The sequence below is a fragment of the Triplophysa rosa genome, linkage group LG23, assembly GCF_024868665.1.
Source record: "Triplophysa rosa linkage group LG23, Trosa_1v2, whole genome shotgun sequence".
NCBI lineage: Eukaryota > Metazoa > Chordata > Actinopteri > Cypriniformes > Nemacheilidae > Triplophysa > Triplophysa rosa.
In genome coordinates, this window is record NC_079912.1 from 11,721,330 (window position 1) to 11,744,220 (window position 22,891).

General features: G+C 36.5%; 1 protein-coding gene across 2 annotated transcripts; it reads left to right on the top strand.

The window, feature by feature from the left end:
• The first annotated feature begins 5,362 nt into the window (after positions 1–5,362).
• On the top strand, positions 5,363–17,437 carry crispld1a (cysteine-rich secretory protein LCCL domain containing 1a). Of its 2 annotated transcripts, XM_057322884.1 has the most exons (15): positions 5,363–5,491; positions 6,287–6,611; positions 8,866–8,984; positions 10,938–11,070; positions 12,096–12,211; positions 12,520–12,620; positions 12,870–13,016; positions 13,609–13,669; positions 13,813–13,879; positions 14,480–14,610; positions 14,689–14,732; positions 14,820–14,892; positions 15,776–15,851; positions 15,938–16,071; positions 16,591–17,437. In XM_057322884.1, the coding sequence occupies exons 2-15, from the start codon at positions 6,354–6,356 to the stop codon at positions 16,640–16,642; spliced, it is 1,512 nt and encodes a 503-aa protein (XP_057178867.1). In that variant the 5' UTR covers positions 5,363–5,491; positions 6,287–6,353; the 3' UTR covers positions 16,643–17,437. The 2 variants fall into 2 exon arrangements, with proteins under 2 accessions (XP_057178867.1, XP_057178868.1); XM_057322885.1 differs by lacking the exons at positions 5,363–5,491; positions 6,287–6,611; positions 8,866–8,984 and adding an exon at positions 10,300–10,392.
• The last annotated feature ends 5,454 nt before the right edge of the window (positions 17,438–22,891 follow it).

A 22,891-nucleotide genomic window follows, 5' to 3' on the forward strand; every position in this document is an offset into this window, starting at 1 on the left:
TTTCAACTTATTATCTGTTATAGGTACAGGTTTAGAACAACATGGAGGTGATTAAATAATACATAATAATACAACTTAAATAATTTAAGTAAACCCTTTTCTTTAAAGGGATAGTTCACTCAAAAAAATGAAAATTCTGTCATTAATTATTCACTCAAATCTGTTTAAATGTCTTTGTTCTGTTTAACACAAAGAAAGATATTTGGAAGAATGTTAGCAACCACCAGTTGGGGAACCATAGACTATACCATAGTAGGAAAGATTATGTACTTTTGTGTTCTGTAGAACACAAAGGAAGATATTTTGAGGAATGTATGAAAGCAAACAGTTCTGGGGCACCGTCGACTTAAATGGACTACTTTGGAACAGTTTGTGTTCAACCAAACAAAGACATTCATACAGGTTCGGAACAACTTGAGGGTGAGTAAATAATGACACATTTTTTGGGTGAACTGTCCTTTTTAGACTTTATTCAGTTATATTTAACCACTAAAGTTATTGATCAAAGGCTGACTAATCTCTAATCTGACTTCTAACTAGCCTCATTGTTTCGTATGCCTCATTAGGTTTATACAGCATTGTTTTGATTTAAGCTCCCAGGTCAAATGACAAATGGTGTTCATTGTAAAAACCACACAAAGTCCAGCTCAAGTATAAATAAGCATTTTGGGTCTGTAAATAGAGGCTAATCTCTTACAACCAAGAAAACTAAAATAAATATTTATGAAAATAATTGTAGAGTCAATTTGAAGCAAACTAATCTGTATAAAACCACAATGTGATGAGGTGGCACCAAATCGCAGTAAAAGATCAATGCAGTCCTTAAAAAAATTACATTTTAAAGTTTAATGCAGTCTGTGGATTTATCAAAGGCTTTACCTTGTATGTGGAGAGCAGGTGATAAACTGGCATGTGAGTCTATGAGCTAAACATCAGGTGAATGCAACTGATGGCAGACAAGAAGAATAATTGAATGTGTCTTTGGCTTGCGACGGGACGTGGCCGACCAGCAACCTGCTCATGAAAACTTGGCTCCCTCGATTCTTGCTTTCATGTCTCCTGGGACCCATCGCAGATAGCATTCTTCCTTTTTGGTGTGCTTTTTTCTCTTTTCCTCTCTCTCTCCTTCCCTCTGCAGGACCCCACAACAAATCTGTTCACCCCCACCCTTCCTCTCGACTGAGGTGGCTAAATTCAGACTGGCCTCTGCTGGCCTTTGAATACTGTCCCTAATTTCAACGATACCAAACCGTTCATTGTAATATGTAAAAAGACTTTGCATTATGCTAACGAATACTACACAGCTTGGAAGAAAGTTTACATTCTCAACCGAACTCAACCTTTTGCTACTCTTTCAAAAAGTACACCTTTGCACCTAAAGAGTGCATATTAGTAGTTCTATCTAGCACCACGGGTCCCATTGCATGGAATTTGTCCCGTTGTTTCTACAGTAACTCTAAACGGACAAACTGCTCCACAGAGCGTGATTCATAAATACGTTATCTCCTTCGGCAAAGAAGCAAAAATGTGCCCTCAAAAGTGCTTCAAAAGGGGGGGGGAGGGGTGGAGTGAGCCATGGTTGCAATTCGTAATCTCACCACTAGATGCCGCTAAAATTCATACACTGGTCCTTTAAGGAACGTTTATTTTTAAGAGTGAAGCCTATAGCTTTAATTGTAAAGCATGATGCTGACAACAGTAAGTTAATGAGTAATGCTGATAAAATGTTTATTCTGAATGCAATGCAATGCAATTTTATTTGAATAATATTCTTCCAAATGCACCAGTGTAAATGTACTCAAATTGTAATTCCTGGAGGATGTGAAAAAAACAGCTTGGTGTAATGGAGGGTAACCAGCAGTAAAGCACCAGCATCTGGAGCTCTACACAGACACTAGATCTGGTCTGCTGCAAAAGCAACAGAACGGGCTGTAAACATCCCCTGTGCAATGCCGAACTGTCTCTCTCAGCTCACATGCTGCGATGGGCTAATGGTGTTAAGCATTGTTTCCCAGCTTCCCCGTCCCTCTAAAGCCTCATCAACAAGGCTCAAGTTCTCCTTGGTCGACACCAAACCAGACATGTGTTTCTTAACCTCTTGCTTTACTGAATATCATTTTGCATGAACATTGAAATTATAACATTGGCAAGGATTATTTCGTCAGAATGCACATTTAAAGGGATAGTACACCCAAAAAATCATTTTCATTTTAAACCTGTATGACTTCCTTTCTTCTGTGGAACACAAAAGAAGATATTTCGAGAAATGTCTCAATGGTTTCATGGTCATACAATGGAAGTCAATGGGGTCCAATGTTGTTTGGTTACCAATGATCTTCAAAATGTTCTGCAGAAGAAAATCATACAGGTTTGGAATGACATGAGGGTATATAAATGATGAACGTATTTTCATTTTTGGGGTAAACTATCCCTTTCAAATAATTTTGAATGGCCATCAATGAGGAAGCATGTTTTTTACAACCAGATGGTGTCCTTACGTTATCTACCAGCGGGGGATAACAGAAGCATGCCCAAACCCTTACCCCCTGGTTTCAGTGTGGGCGGGGCTACCCGGAACAACGCAGTAGATACAAAACCAATACTGACAAAATGTCACAGCTGATACAGACAAATTGTAACTCATGTTATCCCACCAGCTGCAAATCTCACATTCTTGAAGATGGTGTGAGGAGAACTGTTGAAATTACACAACTGTGTTTAGTGGTTTATGACAACTAAAGTAGCGTGAATTTACACATCTGTTTGACAGAGAGCAAGGCCTCCAACAATAAAACATGTTAGGAGATCCTGACAGATGTTGGCGCACGGATGTTAAAACTTTCTCAGCTGTAAATCTTGTTGAGTTCGGTGGGCTACCACTCAGAGTTCCCAGTTCTGAGGATGCAACCCAGTGAGCTGTGTCCCTTCTCAATCAGAAAAATAAGCAGTGGCCAGTTTGATTATAAATGGTGACAAGGCAATGATCTGATCGCCTTAATGTTGTTTCTCTCATAACACAAAAGGCAAGCTCTATACAGTATTCTTCAGTTAAAATTGCCTGTGAAACACAACCATGGGATGATGTGATAAATAGTTTTTATTTGATTTCTTCTTAGTCATTATACAGAAATAAGATCATAATTTAGTAATGCACACACAGAATTTGACATATTCGTAAATCTGACATGTACAGTGAAAAACTGTACTCTTGGAGCAGGTAAACAGGGTCTGACATAGAGAGAAATTCACAGCGAAGATCTGTATGAAAATCAACTAAGATTGTGTCATGAAAATCAGATCAGATCGGATCCCCTGAACAACTCCTGTCGTGCCGGATGGCTTTGATGTAAAATATACAATAAGGTTCTGTGTGTCGGCACAGCAGATTGTCTAAATAAAAGCCATTGAATGCATTTGCTGCACTTACAAAAGAACTGATCAAGCTCAAGGTAAACTGCTTTCTCTTTCATTTGCATCACTTTTTATTTAATATCTTTGTGTGACAGTTTGTTTGCATTCGCATCCCCAGCTTAGTCAACATAATACAGACAACGTCTGTTTGTTTCTTATGGTTTATGATTGAGTATTAAACATTTTTTAAAAATTGAAATAATTACAATGCATTTATGCTTGTAATCTACTGTACCTCAATTACAAACTTCCAAACAGTATCCCTCCAATCTCTCAAACGAAGATTATAGCTCGTTATCGCCATCTTGCGACTAAAACGACCCTGCGCGCGACCCTTCTCGCATACTATCTGTCCTAAAATACTAGTATTCGAAATTAAAAATAGTATGTTTAAAATGATGGTATGTTGAAATGAATATTCTCGAAGTAACCATAAAAGTAGGCCTACATACTCTTAGGGCACAGTATAAGTGAAGTCTAGTCTGACGCTAGTCTTTTAACCAGTCGCACCACAATAAGTTAACTTACAGCAAACTAACTTTCCTTACCTGAGCATGTTAAAGTTTGCTTGATGATTTATTCAAGCTTTAATCTACAATGCTATACTCTTTTTCATCTCTAGTAGCTTATTTGTCACTGGGTAGAGCTAGATATAAGAACTGGAATGGTCATTTATTAGCATGCCCTGAAGTTACGGTAAGTGTTAAGCTGCATAGGCCTATATTGTAAAAAATCGCCATCTGCTGGTGGTTCGTTATACCGACATTTACACAATATTTAGAACATTTTAACGCACACACACTCACCAGTAAATATATAGCCTATAAATTATGTAACTTTTTTACCCTTTAAAATATTATTGTTGTCATCCTGTTGATTCATTTGTACGGCTATCTGACAAATCCCATCAGCTTGACGTTTGTGTTTGTAAAATTCCACTTCATTCATAGAAGACAGAGGGAGACATTGAGTAGCATTTGGTGTTGAATAACTGAGTTCATTCAGTTTATTGGGCAGTAAATGTCTATAATCTTTGATACATAACATAGGCCTGAATATTTAAGCCTTGGTAAATTTTCCGTTTCTGATACTTAAAGCTTAGTTTTTGAACATGGATTAGTTTTTAATTAATAAGAAATATAAACATTTATTCAAAATAAAACATATTATTCTTTTAGCTCCAATCTCCATTTAAATATTCAATTTTAACTGCAAGTTTACAGTACATAAATAATTTCATATATACGTATTATATTTAGAAGTTTTAGGTAGGTTTTATGTGCTGACAGCCCATATATTTACGTAATATATATAGAAAGTTAAATGTGAAGTAATGACTATGTGGCATATGAATTAGTGTTTTGTGGCAAGCCCCTGCTGGCACAGAGAGCAGTGTGGCATTTCTATTTCAGTTGTGGAGAGTGCTGGTCTCTTCACACAGGCTATGCATTATGATGGCTGCGGTCAAGGCCTTGTGCCAGTGACCTAGACAAGTACCAACAAATCCTGGGTCATTGCTGTTTACAGTGTGGAAGGTCATGCTGTAGAGATCTATTAAGACAGTTATTAAAAAAACTGCTTTTGGTTTGGAAGCACAAACATGGAAAGAAGAGTGACACTTTTACGTGCATTTTCTAAAAGAAGAGGCATTGAAGAACATGAATAAGGGTTGTTCCTACCTATGACGTGTGTATATCGAAATGGATAACAATTTGTTGTTCTCTTCATAATATTCAGCCCCTCTTTCTGTCACCTGTCACAGAGTTCCACAGTTTGTAAATATTATGTCTTTGGGTCCAAGTAAAGCTGGAGGGTTAACTGGGAGGTGTGGTTTGCATAAAAATTCGATACAAGTACAGTGTGAATTTGAAGAGATGCTGCATTCTGTCACAAAAGAGGGAAACTCGCGTTAATGCTCATTAAACTGCTTGAATGTGCCTGGTTTCAGATGTTTTATGGAATAAGTTGATGCATCGCATTGCCAAAAACATTTGTTTCCTCTACCAATGCGTGCAGAACTGCGGCATCTGAACAGATGAGAGACGATTAGTCTTATTTGCTCATTCACCGCATATCTAAGGTATTTATGACATTCTAACCTGTAACTCGGATTAAAAACAGACAATTCCATTCAGAGTCGTTTTGCAGCAGTTTATCTATGTATTTGATGGGTTTTGCATGCGTTAATTGATTTGAATCACTGGCAAAGTAATTATTTGATTTGTCTCGTAGCCTATACGTTGTTTTCTTGCGTGCGTTTTTAGCATTATATAGCGAATGCAGTTTTAACATATATATTCTGGCTATAGGCTATATTCTGTCGCCTGTGGCGTTCAGACAGACGTGTTCTTGCATGAATTTTATCTGCTATTATTTTTATTGGTCGAGGTATGCGTCAAACTGACGTTGCGTTTTGAGTAACTTGCGTCCAGTTAATTGTTCTGTTGCGTCACGCTTGTTCATTTTTAACGCGTTTACGTAGAAATATTGTGAAACAATTAAGTTGCACCATGGAAAGTAGTTAGAAGGTACAACTTGTATTATTAGGCTATTATTTCATTACTACAAATAACATGATTAAACAATAGTTACTGTTGCAAAACCGTGACGAATTTATACCATGGTTTAACTAAAGTAACCTTTTTTGTATGGGTTATTTTCGTAAGGGCTGTTTTTGTTCTCTATCTGCAAGTTCTTCAGAGTTCCTGTAACTCAACCTGTTAGTAGCCCAAACGTCATGGGTTTGATTCCAAGGGAACACATAGCCTAAAAAAATGTATACCTTAAATGCACTGTAAGTTGCTTTGGATAAAACATCTTCAAATGAATAAATGCCGTAAATGTGGAGTTGTCAAACTCCCTTTCTTCCCAACAGTTGCCAGAAGAAGACTATTGGACGTCATCAGCTAAGATCTCCTCTCCAAATCCAGCATTCACAGACTATGAGTCAGTTAACCTGTGCATTGCTGTGGTTATTCTCTCTATTGCTGGTGACCCGGGGTGTGTTTGCAATGGTGCTATTTAATGCAACTGATCTGGGCGTTCTTCTGGAGAAGTACCAGGATGATGATGGAGACTGGGCGGTGGGGAGACAACGAGGAAAGAGGGCCATCACTGCCAGTGACATGCAGGCCATCCTGGACCTTCATAACAAACTCAGGGGACAGGTCTACCCACCAGCTTCAAATATGGAATACATGGTAAGACAGATCTGCTTATGAAATGATGTGACATATGACAGAATGCCAGGTTCATGATGACTCATTGACAATAAATTTGATATTAATTTTAAGCAAATTAAAAAAAAAATCCCTTACCCAGGTGAATGTACTGGTACCCCCCTCAAAAAATTGGTTCATTAACCTCTGCCAGTCATCGCCCTATATATAGCACAGCTTTTCACAAAAACAAGGGCAATGGTATGAGGGATGCCTTACAGGCTGTTGTGAATTGGGTGTCAGGAGTGGAGTTTGTGTAGCTCAGCAGAGTGAAAGTAATAGGAAATGGTGTGATGGATGTGGAGGCATGGAATGTGATGATCCACTGCTCCAGCACTCCACAGCCTCTTACAATAACCAATTCTGAAATCCAAGGTGAAACAAAAACAGCAGAAATCCGGACTGCAGTGTGGCGAGTTATCAGCAGACCCTCATTTCAACAGCCACCCACTCATTTACATTCACACATACGTTTTAAACCTATACATTGACTCTTTATAGCTCTTTGCCCACAGAAAAAAAGCTCCCAAAGGGACGTTGGAAATATTTCACTTTTTTGGAATGTTACCAAATGACAAAAACTTGCAGCTAATGAGGTGTCAAACGAAGTAAACAATGCTATGTAAAAGAGTGTGAGCATGTGCGCTGACAGGGCGTGTTTTCCTTTACAGAGCTTGTGTAAGTGCAGTCGGATTCTTTGGGGCCTCAAGACCCCTTTGCAAACAGAATCAGTTGACTTTTTCAGATTCAGTGTTAGTAATGTGCAAATCAGTGAATAGGCTACTAGCTATTTACTAGCTGGATTTTTTGGGGGAATACAATTATTTTCCCCATCATTTGGACTGCTGAATAATCTATTTATGGTTATTTGTTGTTCTGTTTTATTTATTTCCTTTGCATTTTCTAGAGGTTGGTTAAATGTTTAAAAAATGAAATATTTGGTTAAAAATACAATACAATATTTGTAGGGAGGGCTGTTAAAAGATTAATCGCATCCAGAATAAGTTTGTGTTGTGTTTACATATTATATGTCTGTGTACTGTGCATATTAATTCTGTATTTATAAACAAAAAAACATACATGCATATACAGTATTTGGGAAATATTTAGATGTATTTATTTATATTAACCATTAATTGAATTTACATATAAATGTTTATCAATTTTTATATTTTATATTTTTCTTAAGTACATGTATATATTATTTATGTAAACACAAACTTTTATTCTGGATGTGATTAATCGCGATTCATTTTTGACAGCCCTAAAATTAGATTTTTTTATTGGATAATAGAAATGACAAAGTATTCTAATTTGACAGGGTTTTGAAATGTATATTTACATAAAATTGGCACACAAAACCACCGCATTTATAAAATTGGGTTTTGTGACAACTTGCCCCATAATGCACCATAATACCTAAAGGCATCTGTGTTATTCATGTAGTAATAATTAACTGAATGAAGTCTGTCCACTGGTTTCATAGATGTCTCTTAACCTTTTCCTTATGGTAATTCTACAGTATAAAGGCTCACTTTGATGGGTTAGCAAAGCAAGGCATCCTGTTGACAGGTGCTCACTTCAAGGATTAATGTCTAAGGCAATTGTTTCTGAGAGCACAGGAGCTATTTTGGGGACCTTATTGAAGCAGATTTACCGCTAGACTGTGCTTTGGGACTTCCCAGGGAAAAAGTGTCAAATGTATGGGCAGTGACAGGGCGGACAACTCCCCCGCTACCCCCTCGCTGTTCTGGCTCAGATTTCTCTCCTACCTTGAGTTCTGCGTGCTTTCTGTTCAAGGTGAAAGTGGCGTTTTGCTTTAAAGTAAGCAATAAGCAATTCCCAAAATAAATAGTTTGATTTGAATGTTTTCATTAAAAAGCAAAATGTGGGTCAGATGGACGGGGGGGCTGCTTACTGTACACATGTGAGTGACTTTCAATAGACTGAAATGATTTCGTTAACACAAAGCAGGAACTGCAGAAAACTGATCCACAGAAACAAGGACATATGGAGAAAATTACAGTATCCAAATCCATTGTGCCATTACAATAAATACACAAGACAAATAACCCAAATAAAAGAAGCCTTTCTGTTCTTTCTGCAAGTATAAACCACAACAACCATTGACTGACTTGTTTGTTGTCTTGGCAATTACACAGAGTGATTTACAAATACAACACAAAAGAACGCTCTACTCATGCCCATGTAAATCTAATGTCTGAATTTTTTTAAGGTCTGGGACACTGAACTGGAGCGGAGTGCTGAGGAATGGGCCGAGACCTGTCTGTGGGAACACGGTCCAGCTGGCCTGCTGCCTCACATTGGTCAGAATCTGGGAGTTCACTGGGGAAGGTCTGAATACGTGTTATTTTGGTAGAAATGTGAGCTCGCTAGTCAACATATTGCGTTAACTGAACTGCTACTTTGTGGAATTCAGCATTAAACATGTGTTTTAGTTTTACTATAGTAAATCCNAAAAACATACATGCATATACAGTATTTGGGAAATATTTAGATGTATTTATTTATATTAACCATTAATTGAATTTACATATAAATGTTTATCAATTTTTATATTTTATATTTTTCTTAAGTACATGTATATATTATTTATGTAAACACAAACTTTTATTCTGGATGTGATTAATCGCGATTCATTTTTGACAGCCCTAAAATTAGATTTTTTTATTGGATAATAGAAATGACAAAGTATTCTAATTTGACAGGGTTTTGAAATGTATATTTACATAAAATTGGCACACAAAACCACCGCATTTATAAAATTGGGTTTTGTGACAACTTGCCCCATAATGCACCATAATACCTAAAGGCATCTGTGTTATTCATGTAGTAATAATTAACTGAATGAAGTCTGTCCACTGGTTTCATAGATGTCTCTTAACCTTTTCCTTATGGTAATTCTACAGTATAAAGGCTCACTTTGATGGGTTAGCAAAGCAAGGCATCCTGTTGACAGGTGCTCACTTCAAGGATTAATGTCTAAGGCAATTGTTTCTGAGAGCACAGGAGCTATTTTGGGGACCTTATTGAAGCAGATTTACCGCTAGACTGTGCTTTGGGACTTCCCAGGGAAAAAGTGTCAAATGTATGGGCAGTGACAGGGCGGACAACTCCCCCGCTACCCCCTCGCTGTTCTGGCTCAGATTTCTCTCCTACCTTGAGTTCTGCGTGCTTTCTGTTCAAGGTGAAAGTGGCGTTTTGCTTTAAAGTAAGCAATAAGCAATTCCCAAAATAAATAGTTTGATTTGAATGTTTTCATTAAAAAGCAAAATGTGGGTCAGATGGACGGGGGGGCTGCTTACTGTACACATGTGAGTGACTTTCAATAGACTGAAATGATTTCGTTAACACAAAGCAGGAACTGCAGAAAACTGATCCACAGAAACAAGGACATATGGAGAAAATTACAGTATCCAAATCCATTGTGCCATTACAATAAATACACAAGACAAATAACCCAAATAAAAGAAGCCTTTCTGTTCTTTCTGCAAGTATAAACCACAACAACCATTGACTGACTTGTTTGTTGTCTTGGCAATTACACAGAGTGATTTACAAATACAACACAAAAGAACGCTCTACTCATGCCCATGTAAATCTAATGTCTGAATTTTTTTAAGGTCTGGGACACTGAACTGGAGCGGAGTGCTGAGGAATGGGCCGAGACCTGTCTGTGGGAACACGGTCCAGCTGGCCTGCTGCCTCACATTGGTCAGAATCTGGGAGTTCACTGGGGAAGGTCTGAATACGTGTTATTTTGGTAGAAATGTGAGCTCGCTAGTCAACATATTGCGTTAACTGAACTGCTACTTTGTAGAATTCAGCATTAAACATGTGTTTTAGTTTTACTATAGTAAATCACTGTTTACTGTAGTTTCAGCCTTAAATGGAACAGAATGCCTATAGTCTATTCACTGACAAATCTACAAATCACCTTGTCGAATTGGCAAACGCTAATCTGATTGATTGGCTTAACACAGTTTTTGACAGTTAGGGCACACTGGACTTTTTAAGAAATTTGCCAGGAACAAAAGTCAAGGTACCAATGTGACATTGTGGTCCTTTGAAACAAACTAATTTCAAATTGGATTTCAAATAGTTTATCGATCAGTAGCATTACATCTCTGAATGACATTTTGTTATTTAGGTCTGAGGTCATATGTGCCAGTCCATGTGTTTAAATGGACTGTAGTAATCTTTTGGCTTTATTCTGCATCATACCATGCAGTTAAAGGTAACTTTTCAACAATGCCATGAATAATTCTGTTTGAATGCTCACCTCAGGTATCGACCGCCTACTTCTCATGTACAGGCCTGGTATGATGAGGTCAAAGACTACTCATTTCCATACCCACAGGAATGTAACCCATACTGCCCTTTTAAGTGCAGTGGTCCAGTCTGTACTCACTATACTCAGGTAGATGTAATGACTGTATATATGAAACATCTCTTATTACAGTAATCGCCGTATTAATGGATTTGAACACCAGTGACAGGATTTTAAAAACAATGCTAAAATTAACGTGAGTCCAGTTGGAGGAATTATAAGTTTAATGTGTATTCTGTTTCTGCTAGTTAGGACTTTAATTGATGTTTTTTAATTGTTTGGAGTCTAATCTATATTTTTTGGAGAACTCCACACATGGGCGCATTGCAACAGTTCAATCTGCTGATCATCCATATTCATAATGTTTTTTGTTACAGTTTCTGGATTTATTCAATTGTTTAGCTTTTTGATAAAATTGCATTCAAGGTTAGTCAATATTTGGTTGTATTTGGTCTTTTGTATTTTACTAAAAATAACAGTTTAGTTGACAATAATGTAAAGTATTACACATATTATAATTTCACTCTGTGGATTTTTCTGCTTCTAAAAACACTCAATTTACACATATATCTTTGTTAATTTCATGTTTTAATTAAATTGTGAAATTATCGACGCTGACCCAAAAAAATATTAACACGTTCATCATTACTTTTGCCAATATCCATGTGCTTCTCTCACTGCTAGAAATGATAATAGAAATTGCCCTGTGCTTTCTGATAACAATTTGCAGAGTTACGCTTATGTAGGTTTAAGTTAAATAAGAGGCATCGAAGGACCTGAGCAATGACCACAAATGGCAACAAAATATTTCTACTGAACACATTTTAGTTATCTGTCTGTGAGTCTAAACCACTTGTTTAGTCTATTAGTCTGGATGTTGTGGTCAGCTGTATCCAAGTTTGTACTACATCCAAAAGCACTGGACCAGAAGTCCATGTTCAGTCTGAGGGAAAGTATTTACATGAAGGTTACGTAAACAATTAGGAGACATTCATAATAGACTAATTAATAGGGACTATGTCAAGGCAGAACTGGTGTATACAGATAGATGCAGATTGCATGCAGATTTAATTTTAGGCCACTGACTGACAAATGTGCATTTTTACTGATTTCAGCTTGTTTGGGCAACAAGTAGTCGAATTGGCTGTGCGATCAATGTGTGCTACAACATGAACGTGTGGGGCCAGATCTGGGCAAAGGCTGTTTATCTCGTGTGCAACTACTCCCCAAAGTGAGTAATTTATCATTTAATATTCATAAAGTAAATGTCCGTGTGTATGTTTTAGAGGATCTATTGACAGAAATGCATGTTAATATACTTAATTATGTGTTCAAAGGTGTATAAAGATCTTACATAGTGAAGCGTTATGTTTTTATTAGCAGCCACCGTAGTGCTTCGAAAGAGAGGGGGGAGTGAGCTGTTGGTTGCAATTCACAACCTCACCCCTAGATGCCGCTAAATTTCATACACTGGACCTTCAACATTAAATACTGTACTCGTTGGTAACAATCTCTTTCTGTGTGATTTGACCTATGCAGAGGTAACTGGTGGGGTTACACTCCGTATAAACATGGCACCCCATGCTCCGCCTGTCCACCCAGCTATGGAGGAGTGTGCAGAGAAAACCTTTGTTATAAAGGTTTGTTTATATAAACCTCATGACTCAACTGTTATAAGTCTACTTTTACAAGATACTGTAATTAAACAGCTTTCATTGACATAGTCCATACATTTATTGTGTTTGATCAATCGTGTACTGTAAAGATTGCTTGATGAATAGCATCAGTTTCTGCAAGGCATAAACATGGTTCAGGAAAAAACGAATAAACATTACATGTTAGATTGCATGCTTTTCGTCACTAACAGGACTGCTCATTTTCACTTTCAGGTGATGGAACAAATAGTCAAAGCCCACGTGAGGAAACAGAGGAAAGAAATTCTGTAGAACCAGAGGCCCCTCACAGCCCTGGACCCCGTTTACGGGCCCCAAGTCCAACCAAACGCCCAAATGTAGTCGTGAGCGAAGAACAGATGTGTAAGCTGTAGTTTTCTGAATATACTTTTAGTTTTGAGAGAGGAACCACTTTCTGAAATAACAGCTGCGTTTTCGAACTATTTTCCCTTTTACCTATTCATTTTTCTTTTTATCTGTTAATTTTCTGTGTTGGGGATAAAAGTGCCAACTTCAAATTTTGTATTTCTGTTTCATTCAGATTGTCTTGATACTCAGCAGGCACGGAGCTGTCATTTTCACTATGCCGTGCAGTTATTTTTTCAAACATGTATTTAATGTTGCACGTCACTTTGTGCAGCAGGGAGGTTTTTTGTATTCTCATAATAGTGATATCCCTGCTGAGCATGTTTGCTTTGGGGTTGATGAATACTTGTGGGTTTTAAATTGCTTCCTTTGCTGAAAGGGGGTTTGGACTGAACGCTGGGATCTCATGCTGTTGGCCACCATAAGCTCCTGCTGGAATTCCTCAGCTTGCTTTTACAGGTTTGCAGGATCGGAGCGGCGTAATACCAGCCGTAGATTTGCTAAACTATACAGCATGTACTGTATAAACACTGCAAGAAATGATCTGGCTAACTCAACCACCTGTGTGTCTTTTGTGGTTGTTTTGCAGCCCAGATTGTGACATGCGACACAAAGCTAAGAGACCAGTGTAAGGGCACCACATGTAATAGGTGAGGTTAAAACTTTAGTTTTTGAAAAATATAAAACATAAATGCTATAAAATATATGGGATGTCTCATTTTGTATTTCTTTGTATTACTTCACTGACATGTTCAGTGCATCCTTCCACTAAAATATTTTTTTCAATGTAAAGGTACGAGTGTCCTGCTGGATGTTTAGACAGCACAACAAAAGTGGTTGGAACAGTGTATTATGACATGGTAAGAGGCTGTTTTGAATATCGTACGTTCGGTTTTCTGTATAGCTCAATTGGTAAACCAAGGAGTTAAAGGGACAGTTCAACCAAAAATAAAACATTGTGTCTTCATTTACTCACCTTCGAGTTGTTCCAAATCTATTTATTTTTTTTGTTCTGATGAACACAGAGAAAGATATTTGGAAGAATGCTTTAAAACAACAGATCATGGCCACCATTGACTACCATAGTAGAAAATACAATACGTAGTAGTCAAACGTGCCCCAGAACTGTTTGCTTTCCTACATTCTTCAAAATATCTTATTTTCTACTATGGCAGTCAATGATGGCCAAGAACTGTTTGGTTACAAGCATTCTTCCAAATATCTTTCTCTGTGTTCATCAGAACAAATACATTTGTCCAGATTTGGAACAACTTGAGGGTGAGTAAATGATGACTTTTTTGGGTGATCTGTTCCTTTAATAACACCAAAGTCACAGGTTTGATTTCTAGCGAACCCATGGACTGATACAATTCTACACCCCATGTTGCAAAGATGTAAATGAAGTATTGATTTTAGTTGATCATATTTAGCCTAAAATATTCGAATATATTTTCCTTTAGCAATCCAGTATTTGCCGGGCAGGCATTCATTACGGTGTCATTGACAACGATGGAGGTTGGATGGATGTCACGAGACATGGCAGAAAGGACTTTTTCATCAAATCATACAAAAATGGAGTTCAGTCTCTTGGGTAAATAACCTATTACATAGAGAGTGACTTTCATGTATACAGTGACAACTCGATCTTAACATAATGAAAATGTTACAGGAAGTACCAGAGTGCCAATGCATTCACAGTATCAAAAGTGACAGGTAATTTTCAAACACAACTTTCTTTATTTAAATATAAACGTATAGTATATTTTTGCTATTAATATTATTATTTGTCTTTCGCTGCAGTAAAAGTTATCACATGTGCGACTACTGTTTCTGTGCTATGCCCTTACCAAAAGCCTGCAAGTCACTGTCCAAGGTAAATTTTGCTTTAAATAGACTGTGATGAAATAACTATAGACATTAAATTCGGAAAACAACCGCGAAAAAAATTAAGAGACCATTTCAAAGACTATTTTACTATAAATAGTCTATAGTCTATAAATTTACTATAAATAGTCAATTTTAATTTACTATTTATAGGTATACGTTTAGGTAAAATTATCATTTTTGTTTCATTCTGTGAACTACTAACAATATTTCTTCCAAATTTGAAATAAAAATATTGTATCTATTTGCATTTATTTGCAGAAAATGAAAACCGGAGAAACAGGTCAAAATAACAGAATAAATGCTCTGTATTTTTCAGACCTCAAATACTGCAAAGAAAACAAGTTCAGATTAACTTTTAAGCAATACAACAGTAATATTTGTACATGTATTTAGGAAAATATAAAAAAAATATTATTTATGTGATTTGTATATCACAGTTTTCACATGTCTTGTCATGCTGTCAGTCATTGTCAGACATTGCTGTTAAATGACTTTATGTCACTTCTGAGGTTTGATTTTGTTGAAATTCAACAGACACTGGACTGGAATGGCCCCAATACATCTAGAAATGCTGATTCAATGAAAATTTTGAATGGTTTCTTAATTTTTTCTGTGGCTGTATATACATCTGATCAACTCAGTGTTAAAAGGTTATAATATGATTTAAAATCATTTTTACATTTTTTTGTGAAAAACATTTTTACAAGTTTTTCACAAGTTTCCTCTTTAAATGTCCTTGTAAATTTGCTATAATATTAAGCCATGCTATAATAAATCTTGACATATAGCTTTTGCAACTCTTGAAATACTGTTTTTACAATCTCAAAGATATAATCAAATCTGTCTGTCCTATATTGTGTTTCTACAAGGATTTACTGTCCTCGGAACTGCATGGAAGAAAATCCCAACCTTTCCAGAGTCATTGGCACCAGAATTTATTCAGATGTAAGCGTTTTGTTTTTCAACATTGACCTTAAAGCCAAATCGCTGTTCAACCAAAAACCGTAATATATTATTTGTTTGTTTATTAGAAATCTAGTATATGCTGGGCGGCAATTCACGCTGGCGTCATAAACGACGAGTCGGGTGGTTACATCGACGTGATGCCCTTGGACCCTAGACAGCTGTACTTTTCTTCATACCAGAATAGCATCGTCTCAGAAAGGTAGGCTCAGCTACAGTACATTTGTGTGCTAGGGTAAGTGCAAAATCACAAGTGGTATCATCATGTAAGACCCTTATAAGAGTTTATCCCCAAAGTGGCCCATGTGGACCCGGTGGAAGGCAGAGTATGGGGTAGCCTGTCCTCTGTAAGCTTATAAAGGCCTATCACAGGTCTTTAATGAGAAAGCTGATTATAGAGCTGTACCAGCACAACCGTGGATCCACTCTGAGTGTGTTCAAACCAAAGAATAACAATCACTTTGTGTGTCAGTTTGTGTTTTGTTATACACAACTACAGAATCGTTTTGTGAAAGGACGAGTACTACAATCGTGCCGATTTACAATGGCACATAAAGTAATAATATAAAGTCAGCCTGCAAATCCCATCAAATCATCACAAGAGATTCATAAAATATCCTCTTACGCTAAACACGCTTTTTATAAAATGCAGGTTACTTTTGCGTCGTAATGCCTGAGGGTTGGAAAACATTGCTTATTTAACTTCTGTATTCCTTTGCAGCCTGCAAAACCCAGTGGGAGGAAAAGCATTCAGAGTATTCGCAGTTATTTGAGCGTGTGCTGAAATTGTGGTCACTCATCAGCTCAGTTCGCCAAGTCTGGTGATTAGGTTGTAATGGGCCCATCATGAGTGCCTTTCTGCTCTAAACCAGCATATATTTCCTCTCTCACAAAAATATTTGCTCTATATGGGAGTCTCTGTATTGCATTAAGTTCATAGTCTTTGTCTAAAAGCTTGTAAGGAATCTGTCATACAGGGAACATTGTGTTTGTATTGCAGAGAAAAACACTCGTTTTATATAAATATATGTATGATATCTTCTTGTTTAATTACGTGTTGTGGATTCCTCTAAAAGTTCTCATTATTTTATTGTCTTTTGCATATTTATTTTGATAGTTTTGTGCTTTAGGGCAACAAAGGACTGCTGATACACTCTAAAAAAAATGTGGTTCTTGGCTCGTAATCATACGCAGCCAATCATTTAAGTGCTACACCATTGGTGCTTCAGTGGTTCTTTACAGGGCTTAACAGGTTTTTTATATGGATGGTTCTTCAACGGTTCTATAGAACCTCAGTCATCCCAAATAACCGTTGATGAAGAACCTGATTACGAGCCAAGAACCACTTTTAGTGCTATATAGCACCATTTACGGTTTTGCTAATGTTTGAGTTTTGCTAATTATTTTTTATGATAATGAAGAAAGTGGATACAACCCTGCAGGGCAGGGATTGACATCAGAGTCCAACAATTGTATGTGACATATCAAGGTCGTTACACATTGTGTAAATAACTTGTTGTAAATAGCTTGTTAATAGTATTAATTGTATGAGGTGCTTTATTGTACTGTATTTATCATAAAAACAACTGTATTATCGTCACATGACTTAGTAGGTTGGTAAAACAAGCAAAGACTTGTTGATAAAAATATAACAATTAAAGGTGCTTGCCATCTGTATATATTTTTAATAAATCAATGTATCCATACAGTATGATTGTATTTATTAATTTGCTACCTCACTAATAAACCTTTTACAATGAAATTGTGTCCTATAGCATTTCTTATTTAAAATTTAATGTTTTAAGGCCACTGTGTAATGTGACATTGCATTTTTGGGAAAAAACGTAGAATGGGACAATTTCCCAAAGAAATTATTGAGGCCATCTGCCTGTAATGAAAACCAGATGGAAAAGTTTTCAATGTTTGCTGTTCGCTCACCCCAAGGGTAAACAGTTACAACAATTTCCTTACGCATTATAAAATCACTTTATTGAGAAACACACCTCCACATTACTTTCATGTATTTACTGTAAGTAGATATGCTGTACGCTTCTGCAATTTAGTAAAGCAGTGAATAACATAAAAATAAGAAGAATGAACTAGAACTAATAAGATTTACTTACTACTTAACCAGAAGGTCAAAGGTATTGGGAAAACACCTGCAGTGTCTGGCTAAAAGTCTACTTTGTCAGTGCTGTCTGGGTATTGACATATCCCTTATATTTTCTTTTAACTATTTTTATACGTTTATGCCTTAATGTTCTGGTGAGTCAGTAATTATGTCAAAAACATCACTCCCCATGCAGTTTCTGGATGGATGCCTGCAGTGCAGAAACACAACTCTAGTGTAATTAACAACCTGCAAGCTGACATCATAACAAAACATTTGCTTTGACAGAATAATGCAGCAGACAGAGGTACAGCTGCCACACTGACATGTGTTTATAATATAAAGTGCTAATTCGTAAGCACATGATTGCTTGATAACATTGCCTGTTTATTGCAGTTAGTTAATAAGTATCTTTGAAAGTCAATTTCTCAAAGTAAAAAAGACAAAACATGCAATACTCATACTTTCTTTCTTTCTTTCTTTCTTTCTTTCTTTCTTTCTTTCTTTCTTTCTTTCTTTCTTTCTTTCTTTCTTTCTTTCTGTAAAAAGACTGTGTAACCAACTCCAAACCACCATCTCCTCGTACAAGTTCATTTTGGCCCTCTGACATGTGTCCCACACTGAATAAGGGAGTTTCAGCAAGCCAAGCTTTCTTTGCGCAGTGACCTTTCAGATTATAACTGGTTGAGCACACCTCACCAGTATGTTGCCCTTTTGGAAGCTAGTTTGGAACATTGCTTTCCCTGTTCACAAGAGAGCTTTTGGGACCGAAAAGAAGGTTGTATAAAATACTAAACAATTCACAGTTGGTCTGAAAATAGCATCAGAAAGCACAAACTGTCACCACACACCAGCGATTCATGCAGACAGACGGGTTGGGAGTCGCCACTTTCCAGTGACATGTGCGGCGGTTGGCAGCGGCGGATCGAAAACTGTAGATGTTTGTGTGTGTGTGTGTGTGTGTGTGTGCATATGATGAGAGACGAACCTTACAGACTCATGGTGCCACTTATTTGGGAGTGCTTTGAAATAACAGTCATCATTAATAATATTCTTAATTGTACAACATACAGCATTCACTTTGTCAGCGAAGCCAAGAAAATGTTTGACTTTTCTCCTTTAATCCTCAGGGACGCTTCAACAATCTTTTTCACTTTTTGGTTAAAAGGCTGCATTTACCTAAAGCTCTGAAAACGATTCAGTCTGGCAAGCACAAAGTTGTTGACGATGAATTGAATTATTATGGTGACCAGAGGTAATGTCTGCCCTTCGACTCACGACTTCTCCTTGGCATTGAGCTAAGGGATGAAAGGAAAATGCTAAAAATATGACACGCAAATTGAATATTTTAAGTGGAAAGAGCTGGTAGATGATGTCTTTTGTTGCCAATTGAGTCCTAATATTGGAGGTAGTTCACTTCTTTAGATGAAAATATAGTACAAATATGAGATTTTAAACGTCTTTTAATTACCATCTGGCTTTCTTTCTTGGGTCCTGAAACACTGCCTGCTTGTTTCCAAGAATAATGAACAAAGTTGCTTTGGATTAATGTGAACATGTGATCTTCAAGTTCATGTACGTTTGATGGAATGATGTGATTTATTACACATGACACGTTAACATGACTAATAATGCCTCACTTTTACCACAGTCAGCATCTTATTTGTTAAAATAAAAAGTACACGTTATTCCCATTTACAACGAATAACAAATTTCATGAGAACATAAAACTATCGTAACACCTCTGTGCTGTGTGAAACTTTCCTTTAAACATATATTCTGTGTATTCTGTGCACATTTTATTGTTCAATGACATTTCAGTTCAATATATTATAACTGGTTACAATAACAACACTGGTATTGTTATCCATCGTTGTCTATTTTTCCTATCATATGCATAGGAATTTGCACCATTCCGCACTTAGAGAGAAGTGTAATTGTTAACATTCACTGACATGCCAAAACCCTGCCAACAAAAGCCAAAGAAAAACATTTGTTCATTCGGGCAAGAATAAAACCAATGAAGCGTTCTTTTACTGGACGTCATAAAAAAACATAGCAAGGTTTGGCTTCAGGTGTGAACCATATGTAAAAAGTTCTTAAAACAAGCAATCTTAATGTCAACAACCCACAATAGAATAGATGGAAAACTTGATGTACTCTAGTCAGTTTATATGACTCACTGATTCACGCTGGATTAAATACAGTTCAATACAGTTGTGAGCACCAGAGGCTGTCCCACTCGTCCACGTCACCACTGACCTTTCTCTGTTTATAAAACAGATTTCATTTCACTTCTTTTTCCACGTTCACACATGAGCCGTTGTCAGAACCCGCCGGGAGGTAAAAGACTCGCTTTGTCTTAAATGCCATCACTGACCACACCTGTTTCTGCCAAACCAGAGCAGATTCACTGCCTCACAAACTTCACCTGTTATATTAAACCAGTCAGCTTGTGAAATGAAATCTGGTCCAGACAATTGTTTATTAAAGAAATTCCCCTAGTTTTCAACTTCAACATTCATAAACAATAATGGATGATCAGCATTTACTGTATTCCAGCATTTCAATTACTGTACTTGCAGGCAATTAAACTTGGTTTGTAAATTACAATATTAATTGAATTGATGGAAATGAATAGGAATGATGCAGAAATGCAAAAACAATCCAATATTATAAATTATATAATACATTATTAAAAAGACCTTTGCATGAAAGTAAATTGTGTAAACAAGACCACTTTATTTTATTTTTTTAGACTAAATTATTTCTGTAATTTTTAATAAATGTGTAGTTTATAGAGACCAATCACACTTACTAGACCATCTAACCAATCAGATCAGTGGCTGACAGAAAGGAAGGGATTAGACAAATAAATCGCTGAAAGAATCATTTGAGAGTCAGTCAAGAAGTAATAATAACTTAGAAAATGAAAGTGTTTTTACACCTTGTACGTAAACTTGTTGCTGGACACTCCATAAACCAAAGTAAGACCTTAAAAATCATTTTTAAATTAAAGGAACAGTTCACCCAAAAATGAAAATTCTGTCTTGATTTACACACCCTGAAGTTGTTCCAAATCTGTATTGATTTCTTTGTTCTGATGAACACAAAAGAAGATATTTTTTTAAGAATAGGAAAGTAAAAAGTCATGGGGCACCATTGACTACCATTGTATTTTTATATGGTAGTCAATGGTGGCTAAGAACTGTTTGGTTACAAGCATTCTTCCAAATATCTTTCTGTGTTCATCAGAACAAAGAAATCTATACAGATTTGGAACAACTCAAAGGTGAGTAAATGATGACAGAATTTTATTTTTGTGTGCACTGTCCCTTTAAAAGGTCTCAACGTCATCCAAAACTATCGCCTAAACATAGTCATCCAGATAACTAAATACAAATATGTTATTGTTAGATGTTTTTAATATCATTTTTTTATAATGAAATATACTGTATAAATTTATTAATTTCAGTAGGCTAAAGTATAATCACTGAGATTACAGTTTGAATGGAAGATAAATAAAAAATGTGTGTGATTTAGCAGATATCCACATCTCACCACCTGCAAGCATTTGCCTGGATGATGACGACAGACTGAGAACAGCAAAATTGTGTGTAAAACACTAAGGCAAAAGAATGCTGCGAGCACTATAATTAGCAATTGCAGCATATACCCTCATGGTTTTAGCGCATTTTGACGACTTGATTTCTCTCTCCCTCTCTCACTCCCCTCCCATTTTGAAATCTGTGTTTTATTACATAATTAATTCCAGTCTTCGCACTATTCATTAAGCAGGAACATTGTTAATTGCATATTAATATTTATGATGCAAAAAAGCAAACAAATTGTGTCCTTGGAGGGGGTTCCTTTCCTTGAAATTACTTGTCAGTCTGACATTCTCGCATACATCACACGTTAGGTGTTTTAAGGTGAAACATTTTTGTGGGCTCAAGTAAACAGACGTACAAAACATAAGTGATATAAAATAAATAAATATTGCTAATGGTAATGCCACAAATCCCTCACTAATGCAAATGCAACAAATGTTACAGTGCCATCTATTGGACGATTTTGTTGTGGCAAGTTGGCAACTGTTCAATGAACCATGTTGTTTGTCATTTTTAAAACTCTGTTTTTGAAACAACAGAAAAACTAATAGCCAAAGGCAGCAGGTGGCGTTGTGTCACAGATATATAATATATCCCCAAAGACAAATTTTGGAAACATTTGTATTAGCTCTTATTGCTTATACAGCACGAAATTAATCCATTATTTCACTTTTGTGATTAAAAAATATGTTTTATGATCAGCATACTTATAAGCCCCAAATGTATTAACGTTCTTGCAGTGACAGATATCACGCTTACAGTGCATGTGTGAATGACACTGACAGCAGACAGCAGAAAAGTGTGAGAAGGTAGGCATTTTTTTAACTAAACAAATCCCAATATAGCACAGGCAGCCTGTGATTAATGGTTTTTGAGTAACACCTCTGTCTCGCGCACACGCACGCACTCTCCCTATGCACGATAAGATGTGTGATACTTTTTTTTGTGTGACTTTTAAAGTGGAGCCTTTATTGTCACTTTCACAGGGCGCTCTTAGGCTTCTTACACGTTGAGAGTTACGTTTTGTACGGTGTAACTCTCTTTTATTGTAGAGTATCTAGTCCTCAGCACAGGTAAATTACTTAAAAGGCAACTGCTGAAGTGTGTTAGAATGTGAAGGTCAAAAAAGCCCTCAAACCACTTTTTTATTCAACTGTTATGAATAAATCATAAATCTGGTCTGGGGGTGGACAGTTGAGATATCTTTTTTAGATTATAGTAAGTTGAAGGTCTATAAATAAATTTGGAGTGAAATGTATCACATTTGAGGGTTGTGGTTGTGCTTCCTAAAATAATGATTG

Excerpts from the sequence above, each read along its gene's own strand:
- crispld1a (XM_057322884.1), top strand. The coding sequence starts at position 6,354 with ATGAGTCAGTTAACCTGTGCATTGCTGTGGTTATTCTCTCTATTGCTG. Across the intron at positions 11,071-12,095 it reads TCTGTACTCACTATACTCAG|CTTGTTTGGGCAACAAGTAG; the intron begins GTAGATGTAATG and ends TACTGATTTCAG. Across the intron at positions 12,212-12,519 it reads GTGTGCAACTACTCCCCAAA|AGGTAACTGGTGGGGTTACA; the intron begins GTGAGTAATTTA and ends TGACCTATGCAG.